General features: G+C 35.8%; 1 protein-coding gene across 1 annotated transcript in view; it reads right to left on the bottom strand.

The window, feature by feature from the left end:
• The window catches only part of Abcd3 (ATP binding cassette subfamily D member 3), a 92,209-nt gene that overhangs the window by 16,848 nt on the left and 60,644 nt on the right, over positions 1-14,717 (bottom strand). The window contains exons 11-15 of the mRNA XM_027935255.2: positions 12,539-12,608; positions 12,350-12,447; positions 12,155-12,246; positions 3,927-4,018; positions 3,768-3,840 (exon numbers count right to left, since the gene is read on the bottom strand). Of these exons, the coding sequence (XP_027791056.2) occupies positions 3,768-3,840; positions 3,927-4,018; positions 12,155-12,246; positions 12,350-12,447; positions 12,539-12,608 (425 nt within the window). The remainder of the gene's footprint in view (positions 1-3,767; positions 3,841-3,926; positions 4,019-12,154; positions 12,247-12,349; positions 12,448-12,538; positions 12,609-14,717) is intronic.

Here is a 14,717-nt window from a genome sequence, read left to right as displayed (position 1 = left end):
CATTTTTTAGTGCTGAGTAATACTCCATTGTGTATAAATGCCACATTTTTTAATCCATTCATCTATTCAAGGGCATCTAAGTCGGTTCCACAGTCTAGCTATTGTGAATTGTGCTGCTATGAACACTGATGTAGCAGTATCCCTATAGTACGCTCTTTTAAGGTCTTCAGGGAATAGTCCGAGAAGGGCAATAGCTGGGTCAAATGGTGGTTCCATTCCCAGCTTTCCCAGCAATCTCCATACTGCTTTCCAAATTGGCAGCACCAATTTGCAGTCCCACCAGCAATGTACAAGTGTACCCTTTTCCCCACATCCTCGCCAGCACTTGTTGTTGTTTGACTTCATAATGGCTGCCAATCTTACTGGAGTGAGATGGTATCTTAGGGTGGTTTTGATTTGCATTTCTCTGACTACTAGAGATGGTGAGCATTTTTTCATGTACTTGTTGATTGATTGTATATCCTCCTCTGAGAAGTGTCTGTTCAGGTCCTTGGCCCATTTGTTGATTGGGTTATTTGTTTTCTTATTGCTTAATTTTTTGAGTTCTTTGTATACTCTGGATATTAGGGCTCTATCTGAAATGTGAGGAGTAAAAATTTGTTCCCATGATGTAGGCTACGTATTTACCTCTCTTATTGTTTCTCTTGCTGAGAAAAACTTTTTAGTTTAAGTAAGTCCCATTTGTGGATTCTTGTTTTTAACTCTTGTGCTATGGGTGTCCTATTAAGGAATTTGGAGCCCTACCCCACAATATGTAGATCGGAGCCAACTTTTTCTTCTATCAGACGCAGAGTCTCTGGTTTGAATTCAAGCTCCTTGATCCATTTTGAGTTAACTTTTGTGCATGGCGAGAGAAGGGGATTCAGTTTCATTTTGTTGCATATGGATTTCCAGTTTTCCCAGCACCATTTGTTGAAGATGCTATCCTTTCTCCATTGCATGCTTTTAGCCCCTTTATCAAATATAAGATAGCTGTAATTTTGTGGATTGGTTTCTGTGTCCTCTATTCTGTACCATTGGTCCACCCACCTGTTTTGGTACCAGTACCATGCTGTTTTTGTTATTATTGCTCTGTAGTACAGTTTGAAATCTGGTATCGCTATACCTCCAGATTCACACTTCCTGCTTAGAATTGCTTTTGCTATTCTGGGTCTTTTATTTTTCCATATGAATTTCATGATTGCTTTATCTATTTCTACAAGAAATGCCATTGGGATTTTGATTGGCATTGCATTGAACCTATAGAGAACTTTTGGTAATATCGCCATTTTGATGATGTTAGTTCTGCCTATCCATGAACAGGGTATATTTTTCCATCTTCTAAGATCTTCTTCTATTTCTCTCTTTAGGGTTCTGTAGTTTTCATTGTATAAATCTTTCACCTCTTTTGTTAGGTTGATTCCCAAGTATTTTATTTTGTTTGAGGATATTGTGAATGGGGTGGTTTTCCTCATTTCCAGTTCAGAAGATTTGTCGCTGATATACAGGAATGCCTTTGATTTATGCGTGTTGATTTTATATCCCGCCACTTTGCTGAATTCATTTATTAGCTCTAGTAGTTTCTTTGTAGACCCTTTTGTATCTTCTAGGTATAGGATCATATCATCCGCAAATAGTAAGTTCTTCTTTTCCTATCTTAATGCCTTTAATTTCTTTTGTCTAATTGTTCTGGCCAGTATTTCGAGAACTATATTGAATAGAAGTGGTGAGAGAGGGCATCCCTGTCTTTTTCCAGATTTTAGAGGGAATGCCTTCAGTTTTTCTCCATTCAGAATAATGCTAGCCTGAGGCTTAGCATATATAGCTTTTACAATATTGAGGTATGTTCCTGTTATCCCTAGTTTTTCTAGTGTTTGGAACATAAAGGGATGCTGTACTTTGTCGAATGCTTTTTCTGCATCTATCGAGATGATCATATGGTTCTTATCTTTAAGTCTATTGATGTGGTGAATAACGTCTATTGATTTCCGTATACTGAACCAGCCTTGCATCCCAGGAATGAATCCTACTTGATCATGGTGCACGATCTTTTTGATATGTTTTTGTATCCGATTTGCCAGAATTTTACTGAGGATTTTTGCATCTAAATTCATTAGGGATATTGGTCTGTAGTTTTCTTTCTTTGAGGTGTCTTTATCTGGTTTGGGAATCAGGGTGATATTGGCCTCATAGAATGAATTTGGAAGTTCTCCCTCTTTTTCTATCTCCTGAAATAGATTGTAGAGTATTGGTATTAGTTCTTCTTTAAAGGTCTTGTAAAACTCTGCTGTATATCCATCCGGTCCTGGGCTTTTCTTGGTTGGTAATCTTTTGATGGCTTCTTCTATTTCCTCACTTGATATTGGTCTGTTTAGGTTGTTTATATCATCCTGACTCAATCTGGGTTGTTCATATGTCTTAAGGAATTTATCGATGCCTTCACTATCTTCTATTTTATTAGAGTATAGGGTTTCAAAATAATTTCTAATTATCTTCTGTATTTCTGAATTGTCTGTTGTCATGTTGCCTTTTTCATCCTGTAAGCTAGTAATTTGGGTTCTCTCTCCTCTTTGTTAGCGTGGCTAGTGGTCTATCAATCTTATTTATTTTTTCAAAGAACCAACTTTTAGTTTTGTGCATTTTTTCGATTGTTTCTTTTGTTTCGATTTCATTATTTCATTGATTTCAGCTCTAATTTTAATTATTTCTTGCCTTCTACTGTATTTGCTACTGATTTGTTTTTCTTTTTTTAAGGCTTCGAGGTGTAGTGTGAGGTCATTTATTTGTTGGCTTTTCCTTCTTTTAAGGAATGAACTCCATGAAATGAATTTTCCTCTTAGTACTGCTTTCATAGTGTCCCAGAGATTTCGATATGTTGTGTCTGAGTGAGAAAGCCAGTTTTGAAAACAAAAAATTAAAAATGTAATTACCATCTGATGCAGCAGCACTTCCAGGTAGATTTACAAAGAAAATAAAACCAGAAATCCAGATAACCAAAACCAAGGCCAGACAACCAGATAATCAAAAATCAGACAATCAAAGAGATATCTGAATTCCCATAGTCACTGCAGTATGTATTCTCCAAGCCGAGTTACAGAAATCACTAAATTTCCTTCAATTAATGAAAGGATGAAGAATATATAGTGTGTGTGAATACATACATACATACATACATACAAATAGACTATTATTCAATCTTTCAAAAAGGAAGGAAATCCTGCAATTTTTGAGATGGATGGAACATTATACTGTGCAAAATAAGACAAAAAGAAAAATACTATAAAATCTTACTTATGTAAAATCTAAAATAACCAAATTCATTGAAAGAGAGAATAGAATGGTGGTTTTTCAGAGGCTGAAGGAGGAAAAAATGGGGATGATGTTGGTCAAGTGTATAAAGCTTTGGTCATAATACAAGAGCAAGCTCAGGAGATTTAATGTATAGCATGGGAAAATAGTTAAAAACAATGCATTGTATACTTGAAATTTGTTAAGATAGATCTTAAATTCTCACACATACATACAAAAGGTAACTATGTAGAGACGTCAGACATGGTAATTAGCTGAAATGTGATAATTTCACAATGCATACATAATGTCAAAACAATCTAGTTGCATATCTGAAATATATATTTTCTATGTCAGTGATATCTCAAAGCAATTTCTTAAAAAAACAAGATTAATTTTAAATACTAAGCAACTTTAAGCTAAAAGAGAAAGGTTATTACAAAAGCTTAACAAGGCTACTATAAAGCTTATGGTGCTAAAGAATCTTTTTCTATACATACTTTATAATGTTATCTGCATTGATGATTTCTCCAGCACCAGGTATCAAGTTACTGTCTTGTACTCCTTCAGTACCTGAAATGGAAAATACGTATTAAAGCATCATATTGTGTCAGTAAAAACTTAAAACTGTGACCTCAAACTCTGACATTCATATTTACCCTTTTCCTGCTGCAAGACCATTGTGCGTTCATATTTGCCATGATTTAAATCCTTCAGTACTTGCATTAATTCTGTAATCCGGGCAGTAAAACTAAAATTTTAAAAACAGGAAACCATCATCAAAATTCCAGACTATTATTACATCTTTTATTTTATACAAACCTAACTGGAATTTCTAAAATTATAATTCAGTTTAAATGAAATAACTCAAAAGAAGTCTCACCATGAAGAATTAGTGCTTTCTTCAGTAAAAGCAGGAACATGGAGATAAGGGAAGAGGTTTCAGAAACTCCCCAACTCAACCACACAATATGTGATTAACAAGCAAAACAAGACAGTTGTTTAATGTTAGAATTTTAAGGAATATTTTTATGGACCCTATAAAAGGACAATTGCTAGTGCACTCCTCAGACCCAGGAAGGAGAGACACTGTGATCCCTTCTGGAGTGACCTATTAAGAAACGTGTAAAATCAACCTTTCCATCTGAGCGAAGAATACACTAGATGTGTGCCAAATGCATGCTGCCTCCCTGAACATAGGGAAGAATTGGGAACAGTCTCTTTTCTTACTCTGGAAAGGGAAAAAGATAAACAGTTCTTAATATTAGATGGAAATTGCTGGGGCAATAGACAGAAACCAAAACTAGTAACATTATGGTTATCAGAGAAGTAAAAGGGAATTTTTAAAGAATAACAAGCAGAAAGGTCCTAAAGGAAATTTTGGGAGGTGATGGATGTTTTTATGGTATTGATGGAGTGATGTTTTCCCAGGTTTTCATTCATTAAGTTGTATGAATTAAATACATAGTTTTTTTAATACGTCAATCACACCTTAATAAATTTTTTAAAAGAAATCCTCAAGGAATAGAGCCTTAGCACTCCACATAGCATGAAATATATAAAAGCATGAGCAAAGTTATTTACAAGTAGAAAAAATGTCAACATTCTCAAGAGAAAGAGACTCCTCATAGTGGTTTGCAAGTTCTAACTGACCATGAAGATATTAACTATCACAGGGGGAAAAAGGAAGGAATAAAGAGAAATGTGAAGATGAATCATAGGCCCAAGAAAGATCTTAAGTGATCAAATTTCCTCAGGTAATCTGAAATTTATAGGGCTTTCTTCATTATGTTTTTTTTTTTTTTAACATCTGAGTCAAATGGGGTATAATTTCTCATTTTCCCAAGTATACAGGTTGCAGAATCACATTGGTCATACAGTCATGTATATACATACAGCAATATTAGTGTCTATTGTATTCTGCTGCCCTTCCTATCCCCCCTTCTCCTCCCCTCCCCTCACCTCTCTGTACCCAATCTAATGTGACACATTTCTTTTTTTTCCCTCACATCATCATACATGTATTTTTTTATAACGATGAGGGTGTCCTTCCTCCTTCCATACAATTCCCCTTTTCCCTCCCATTCCCTCCCACCTCTCTTCCCTATTTAGTGGCAATCTTCTTCTCATGGTCTTCCTCCCTACCCCATTTTAAGTCACCCGCCTTATTCAGAGAAGACATTTGGCATTTGTTTTTTTAGGGTTTGGCTAACTTCACTTAGCATAATCTGCTCTAATGCCATCCATTTCCCTGTAAATGCCATGATCTTGTTTTTTTTTTTTAGTGCTGTGTAATATTCCATTGTGTATAAATGCCATATTTTCTTTTATCCATTCATCTATTGAATGGCATCTAGGTTGGTTCCACAGTCTAGTTGTTGTGAATTGTGCTGCTATAAACATTGATGTGGCTGTGTCCCTGTAGTATTTTCTTTGTAGGTATTTTGGATATAGTCCGAGAAGGGGAATAGCTGTGTCAAATGGTGGTTCCATTCCCAGCTTTCCAAGGAATCTCCATACTGCTTTCCAAATTGGCTGCACCAATTTGCAGTCCCACCAGCAATGTATGAGTGTACCTTTCTCCCCGCATCCTCGCCAGCACTTGTTTTTTGAATGCCCGCCATTCTTACTGGGGTGAGATTGTATCTTAGGGTAGTTTTAATTTGCATTTCTCTGATTGCTAGAGATGGTGTGCATTTTTTCGTGTATTTGTTGATTGATTGTATATCCTTCTCTGAGAAGTGTCTGTTCAGGTCCTTGGCCCATTGTTAATTATTTATTTAATTTATTTATTTCTTTATTGTTTAACTTTTTGAGTTCTTTGTATACTCTAGAGATTAGAGCTATATCTGAACTGTGAGAGTAAAAACTTGTTCCCAGAAAGTAGGCTCCCTATTTCCTCACATATTATTTCTCTTGCTGAGAAAAAACTTTTTAGTTTGAATTCGTCCCATTTGTTGATTCTTGATTTTAACTCTTGTGCTATTGGTGTCCTATTAAGGAATTTGGGGCCTGACCCCACGCGATGGAGATTAGGGCTTTTTCTTCTATTAGACACAGAGTATCTGATTTGATTCCTAGTTCCTGGATCTATTTTGAGTTAACATTTGTGCATGGTGAGAGAAAGGGATTCAATTTCATTTTGTAGAATACAGATTTCCAATTCTCCCAGCACCATTTGTTGAAGATGCTATCCTTTCTCCATTGCATGCATGCTTTTAGCACCGTTGTCTAATATAAGGTAGTTGTAATTTTGTGGATTGGTCTCTGTGTCCTCTATTCTGTACCATTGGTCTAGCAGCCTGTTTTGGTGCCAATACCATGCTGTTTTTGTTACTATTGCTCTGTAGTATAGTTGAAAATCTGGTATCGCAATATAGAATTGCTTTAGCTATTCTGGGTCTCTTATTTTTCCAGATGAATTTCATGATTGCTTTTTCTATTCTGCAAGGAATGCCATTGGGATTTTGATCAGAATTGCACTGAATCTTTAAAGTGCTTTTGGTAATATGGCCATTTTAATAATATTAATTCTGTCTATCCATGAGCAAGGTATATCTTTCCATCTTCTAAGGTCTTCTTCTGTTTTTCTCTTTAGGGTTCTGTAGTTTTCATTGTATAGATCTTTCACCTCTTTTGTTAGGTTGATTCCCAAGTTTTTTGTTTTTTTTTTTTTTTGAGGATACTGAGAATGGGGTAGTTGTCCTCATTTCCAGTTCAGAGGATTTGTCACTGATATACAGGAATGCCTTTGATTTATGGGTGTTGATTTTATATCCTGCCACTTTGCTGAATTCATTTACTAGTTCTAGAAGTTTCTTGGTAGAACCTTTTGGGTCTGTTAGGTATAGGATCATGTCATTAGCAAATAGTGCTAATTTAAGTTCTTTTCCTATATTTATGCCTTTAATTTCTTTCATCTAATTGCTCTGGCCAGTGTTTCAAGCACTATGTTGAATGCAAGTGGTGAGAGAGGGCATCTCTGTCTTATTCCAGATTTTAGAGGGAATGCCTTCAATTTTTCTACATTTAGAATGATGCTGGCCTGAGGCTTAGCATAAACAGCTTTTACAATGTTGAGGTAAGTTCCTGTTATCCCTAGTTTTTCTAGTGTTTTGAACATAAAGGGATGCTGTATTTTGTCGAATGCTTTTTTTTGCGTCTATCAAGATGATCATATGGTTCTTATCTTTAAGTCTATTGATGTGGTGAATTACAGTTACTGATTTCCATATATTGAACCAGCCTTGCATCCTAGGGATAAATCCTACTTGATCATGGTACACGATCTTTTTGATATGTTTTTGTATCCGATTTGCCAGAATTTTATTGAGGATTTTTGCAAATATGTTCATTGGATATATTGGTCTGTAGTTTTCTTTCTTTGAAGTGTGTTTGTCTGGTTTAGGAATCAGGGTGATGTTGGCCTCATAGAATGAATTTGGAAGTACTCCCTCTTTTTCTATTTCCTGAAATAGCTTGAAGAGTATTGGTATTAGTTCTTCATTAAAGGTTTTGTAAAACTCTGCTGTATAATCATCTGGTCCTGGGCTTTTCTTGGTAGGTAATCTTTTGATGGCTTCTTCTATTTCCTCAATTGATATTGGTCCGTTTAAGTTGTGTATATCCTCCTGACTCAATCTGGGCAGATCATATGACTTAAGAAATTTATTGATGCCTTCACTATCTTCTACTTTATTGGAGTATAAGGTTTCAAAATAATTTCTAATTATCTTCTGTATTTCTGAATTGTCTGTTGTCATGTTGCCTTTTTCATCCCGTAAGCTAGTAATTTGAGTTTTCTCTCTTCTTCTCTTCATTAGCATGGCTAAGGTTCTGTGGTTCTTATTTATTTTTTCAAAGAACCAACTTTTAGTTTTGTCAATTTTTTCAATTGTTTCTTTTATTTCAATTTCATTGATTTCAGCTCTGATTTTAATTATTTCTTGCCTTCTACTGCATTTGCTGTTGATTTCCTCTTCTTTTTCTAGGGCTTTGAGATGATGTGTAAGTCATTTATTTGTTGGTTTTTTTTTTTCTTTTTTTGAGGAATGAACTCCAAGCAATGAATTTTCCTCTTAGTACTGCTTTCATAGTGTCCCATGGATTCCGATATGTTGTGTCTGTGTTTTCATTTATCTCTAAGAATTTTTGAATTTCCTACTTGATGTCTTCTGTAATCCATTGTTCATTCAGTAGCATATTGTTCATTCTCCAAGTGATGTAGGAACATTTCTTCCTTCTTTTATTGTTGCTTTCCAGTTTCATTCCATTATGATCAGATAAATTGCATGGTAATATCTCTACTCCTTTATATTTGCTAAGAGTTGCCCTGTGGCATAATATATGGTCTATTTTTGAGAAGGATCCATGTGCTGCTGAGAAAAAAGTATATCTGCTTATGATGGTTGATATATTCTATATATGTCCGTTAAGTCTAGATTATTAATTGTGTTATTCAGTTCTAGTTTCTTTATTCAAATTTTGTTTGGAAGATCTGTCCAGTGGTGAGAGAGGTGTGTTAAAATCTTCCATGATTATTGTGTTGTGGTCTATTTGTCTCTTGAACTTGAGAAGAGTTTGTTTTATGAACATAGCAGCACTATTGTTTAGGGCATATATATTAATGATTGTTATGTCTTGTTGGTGAATGAGGTTCCCTTTAACAGTATATAGTGTCCTTCTTTATCTCTTTTGATTAACTTTGGCTTGATTTCAATTTTATTTGATATGAGTATGGCCACCCTTGCTTGCTTCTGAGGTCCATGTGAGTGGTATAATTTTTCCCAACCTTTGACCTTCAGCCTGTTTATGTCTTTTCCTATCAGATGAGTCTCCTGTAGGCAGCATATTGTTGGATTTTTTTTTTTTAATCCAGGTTACTAGCCTATGTCGCTTAATTGGTGAGTTTAAACCATTAACATTTAGAGTTACTATTGATATATGGTTTGTACTTTCAGTCATGTTTGTTTATTTTTGTTATTTAACTTCATTTGTTTTTCCTCTTTGATTAGTTTTTTCCTTTACTGTGCTACCTCCCCCTGTTGATTTTCGTTGTTGTTTTTCATTTCCTCTTCGTGTAGTGTTTTGCTCAAAATGCTTTGCAGTGCTGGTTTTCTGGCTGTAAATTCTTTTAACTTTTGTTTATCGTGGAAGGTTTGTATTTCATTGTCAAGCCTGAAGCTCAATTTTGCTGGATACAATATTCTTGGTTGGTACCCATTATCTTTCAGCGTTTGAAATACGTTGTTCCAGGATCTTCTAGCCATCAACGTCTGTGATGAAAAATCAGCCGTTAACCTAATTGGTTTACCTGTAAATGTAATCTGCCTCCTTTCTCTTGTAGCTTTTAATATTCACTCCTCGTTCTGTATATTGGATATTTTCATTATGATGTGTCTTGTTGTGGGTCTCTTGTGGTTTTGACATTCAGCATCATGTAGGCTTCTAGGATTTGTATTTCCATTTCATTCTTCATGTCTGCAGTTTTCTAAAATTATTTCATTGAACAATTGCTCATTCCTTTGGTTTGGACCTCTAAACCTTCCTCTATCTCAATGACTTTTAAGTTTGGTTTGTTATCCCAGATCTCTTGGATGTTTTGCTTGTGGTTTCTTACCAGCCTTTCTGAGTTGACTAGACTCTTTTCAAGATGATATATTTTGTCTTCGTTGTCTGATGTTCTGACTTCTAATTGGTCTACTCTACTGGTGATATTCTCATTTGAATTTTTAATTTGGTTTATAATTTCCTTCATTTCCAGGATTTCTGTTTGATTTTTTTGTACCCTGTAGAGTTGTTCTTCTGCTTCTTGTATTTGTTTATATAATTTGTTGTTGAAGTGATCTTTCATTGTCTGCATTTGCCGTCTAAGGTCTTCTTTAAGACTCCATATCAGCTGAAGCATGTATATCCTGAAATCTTTATCTGACCATCTCTCTGCCGTGTCTAACAACTCTTGTAATGTTGAGCTATCCTGCATTGTTTGTGTTCCTTTTTTTCCTTGTTTTTTCATGATGCTCACGTTTCTTTCCAGCTCTGTCGGACTGCTGTGCTATTATTTTCTCCTATAAATTTGTTTTGATTTTGTGTAGCTCCGAGATCTCTCCTTTGTGATGGGAGACAATGTCTAGAGATGTTGGGTTCAGTTGAAATTTAAGTAATTTCATCAGTTTCTTAAAAGGCATACAGATTCTGATGGTGTATAGAGAACTGAAGTTTGGTCTTAGGACTTTATGTTTAGGTGGAAAGATGTGATGATATGGGGGTTAGTATATCTTAGCTACTTTGGAGGAGAGCTCTAATGAAGGGGGATATTAATAGGAGAATAGACTGGAGTATTTGGGGGTAGTTAAGTACTTAGGAGGACTATAGAAAGCCTAGAAACATTCACCTATTTGCATTTAGTAAATTACACATAGTAGAGAGAAAAGGAAAGAAAAAAAGGAGAAGAAAAAAAAAATATATATATATATATATATAAAAGGAAAAAAAAATGCACTCCTAGAGTTCTATTTTCTTCTCTTCCAGTGGGTGGAGTTGTGCTTTCAGGCTAAGTCTCTGCCCACAGGATGTAGGAAACAATCCATGTGGAGCTTCTCTCCCTCCCCTGCCGGGTGTCTCTCCAATCCCAGTCTCTTTGGGTTGCTCCTGGTCTCTAACCCCCTTGCTTCTCCTGTCCGCCCGGCCCATTACCGGGGCTCCTCTCCACAGTTCTAGTTTCACTCTGGGCATACAGCTCCCTGGATGCCCTGCCCTCTTGACCGATTAGGCACCCTCTTTGTTTGTTATTCACCCAGTCATCAACGCTAATCTGTCGCCAAACTTGCTGTTGTGCGATCAGATCCGCCGAAGAAGATTCTCCAAGATGGTGACCACCCGTTTCCACTCCAGGGAGTCCAGTGAGGAGGATGACCTGAGCCGTTTCTTCACTAAATTCCAACTTCAGTTCTTGGTCTGGTGCCCTGTGGAGGCGCGGGGGTCAGACTTCCACAGGATCCGAAATTCCATTTCTCTGCGCTGCCAGGTCTCCACAGTGCTCAATTTCACCGGCTGTGGCGGGTTACTGTTTAGTTCATCGGGTTCCTCCGCGCCAGGGCAGCTCGGATTCTCTCATGTCTGAGCTGTGTCCATGTCCTTCCGATGCTCAAACTCTTGCCTGAGACTCCATGGAGACCAACTTCCCTGAATATTCCTGACAAGACAGCAACCGCCGTTCTGAACTCACACCCTGTGAACACGGTGGCGCGGGTCACGGGGCCGCTCACTCCCTTCCCGCTGCCATGTTCCTATCAGTCTATGGTCTTTTTTTTAATACCACACTACAGCCCTTTGAGAAGAGTCTGAAACATTGAAAGATTTCATTCCATTCCATGGTCTAAGAACAATTTTATTTTTACACAATCTGATTATATCTACATCTGCACCTACAGATATCACATGTAGACTTTTAATTTTTTTTCCATCAAAGTCAATTCAAATGTGGGTTGGTTTTTTTCTAAGTTTCCACTATTAAAAATCTAAGAAAAAACTGTCATGGAAACAAAAAAGTTCAAACAAAAAAAAAATCTATTCATTAACTTAATTTCTGAGAATTAAGAAAAGGCTGCCATGACCCATCATTTCCCAGCTCATAAAATGCCAGTGTCCACCAAGTAAAAACCTGAGAACCACTAATCTAATGTAAGGCTCAAAACAAGTATCTTCAAGAAACATGAAAAGATTTCTGTTAGAGAAAACATCTTGCTTAATTAACTTCTATCAGAATCAGCTTCCTTGAGTAGGAAACGTTGCCCCTTATCTTAACCTCACCTGGGCACAATCATTAAGGACAACGTACTTTTTAAAATAATTCTCTGTAATTGCTCATTATTAACCAGTTTCTTACCCAGCCAATCTAGTCATTTCTCGCCCAGCCAAAACTATTCGACCCAGAGCTTGAGACATTCGCAAAAGCATTCTTCCACTTTGGTAGTAATCCTTAAATAGAAATAAATATTAGTTTTCATTTACATTTCAAAAATTTTAAATAAAGTTTTATTTTTATTTTTAAATTTTATTATCATCATTATTGTTACTTTACCTCCAAAAGCTCTGAATGGGTACTCTTGAGATGACGAGGATGAGACAAATCTAGGAAAGGACGACTCACAACCAGGTAACCAACTACAGTGGCAAAGTCTGAAAAAAAACAGTTAAAGATCTAAAACACTATCATTATTTCACTTTTTCCACAAATCTCATTACACCATTTCTTTGAAAACATACTTACATTTGGCAATTATGCTATCAATGAAGCCCATTGAAAACCGAAACAAAATGAAATTATGTAGGTGTTCCACCTGTCATAAAACAGAAGTTTATTTTCTTAATATATATAAAAATTAAATCTATCATGAGGATAAAACAAACTATAAAATTCATTTATTCAACAAATGTTTACTGAGTATCATTTCTGGTTATAATTTACACCACACTTCCCTGAGTATGTGCTGATCACAGAGCAGGTGCCAAACACACACTTCATGAAACAATTTTTAAGCAAACAGAATGGAAATTATGAAAGCAATTTAACAATGTTGCTTCCTTTGCATGTTACAATGCCTCCATTTATAATACTGTTAGACACATATATCCCCAAACCAATCAAAAGCCAAAGAAAAGGAATAGAGATGAGCTAATTGGGATGAACTATTAGCTATTCAGATAGGTACTCAATGCTTTGTTATTCATGAAGACACACAGTCTTTAAGAATTACATTATAACCAATCTGAACCAAGTGCTAATGTAAATCAATGCCACACAACCCGAGTCTGTGAATTTCATTATCTCAAAATTAGAAATCTACAAACATGATTTATTCTGGAGTTTTAGGGTTCTCAAATTCTCTACCTATCAGATCATTCAAGGTGCTGCATGATCTGGCAGAGTTCTATTTTTAAGCTCGTCTGCTTCTATTTTGCTACTCTTTTTTTGGGGGGGGGGAACTGAGGATTGAACTCAGGGGCACTTAACCACTGAGCCACATCTCCAGCCCTTTTTTGTATTTTATTTAGAGACAGGGTCACTCAATTGCTTAAGACCTTGCTAAATTACTGAGATTGGCTTTGAACTAAAAATCCTCCTCCTCCAGAGCTCCGTGCACCACCCCACCTGGCTATTTTGCTACTTCTTGTTGAGCCCCAGAAATACAGGTTCATTTCATTTCACAGGCTTTCCTCTTGTTCCCTCTGCTAGCAACAAATGTTTTCTTCTTCCCACATTAAGTACCTAATCCTCACTTCATGTGGGCTTCTGACTGAACAGTGCCTCTTCAAGAAGGACCTTGGCCATTCTAGACAAAGTAGCTAGGCAACAAACCCCATTATACACTCTCCCACTACTCTGCTTCCTTTTAGGTTACAGACTTTATTATTATATAAAATAATAATAAAGTCTGTAATAAAGGATATTATACAGAATATCCAATTGTTTACATATTAACTGTATTAACTGTCTCTTCCACTAAAATGTAGGCTTGCTAAGTACAGGGTAACTTGTTCTAAGTATCTGCAACTACAACAATGTTTGGAGCATTACTCAATGAATACTATGCATCAGACATTGCTCAATGCCACAGACACAACAATGAATAGAATGGAATAGGTCTCTGAGCTCATATAGTTTACATTTTAATAAAAGAGGATAACCAGAAAACAAATAAGATAATTATAAACTGCCATGTACTTTTAAGGAAACAGATGATTAAAACAAGAAGGAACTATCACAGAGTGAATTCAAATAGGCTCATCAGTATTAATATTTGAGCTGAAAATCTAAAGCATGAGACTAATCTAGCCATGTAAAAAGCAAACTGGTAAACAGCAGTCCCCTGGAAAATGACCTTAAATGCATTTTGTCAGTGAGCACTGAAAAATTTCAGTAATGTTAAAAGATAATGCAAAAATCTAGTTTCTGAAATAATTTAAAACTTCTTTTACCTTTCTTAAATATGTATCTAAAATACATATTTAATTTCACAAATTTTGAGTAAAATGTAAGGGCCCCAAAGGAAAGATTTTATCCATCAAGTTCATCATCTACTTATCAGTAGCACCAACAATGGAGCCCATCAAGTACTTGATATCTTTTGAAAAAGTAATGAATAAAATTACTTGAATTCAAATTTTCCAAGTAGCAAGTATGTAAAAACTGAAATAAAGCTTTCTTAAGAAACAAATGTTTATATTCTAAATCAAATATCAGCAAACTATGACCCCAGAATCTAAATCAAGGATACCACTTGTTTTTGTAAATAAAGTTCTGTTAGAATACAGTCACTCCTACTCATGTGTATATTATATATAGCTGCCTTTGAGTAGCAGAGCTGAAAAGTTGCAAGAGAGACTGCATGGTTCCAAAAAAGCCAAAATATATTACTTTAGTAAATTTATCCACTTTCATAAGTGGG

This window comes from Marmota flaviventris, chromosome 10 (assembly GCF_047511675.1).
Source record: "Marmota flaviventris isolate mMarFla1 chromosome 10, mMarFla1.hap1, whole genome shotgun sequence".
Taxonomy (NCBI): domain Eukaryota; kingdom Metazoa; phylum Chordata; class Mammalia; order Rodentia; family Sciuridae; genus Marmota; species Marmota flaviventris.
The sequence above is the reverse complement of the archived record's forward strand: the minus strand, read 5'-3'. Positions and strand labels throughout refer to the sequence as shown.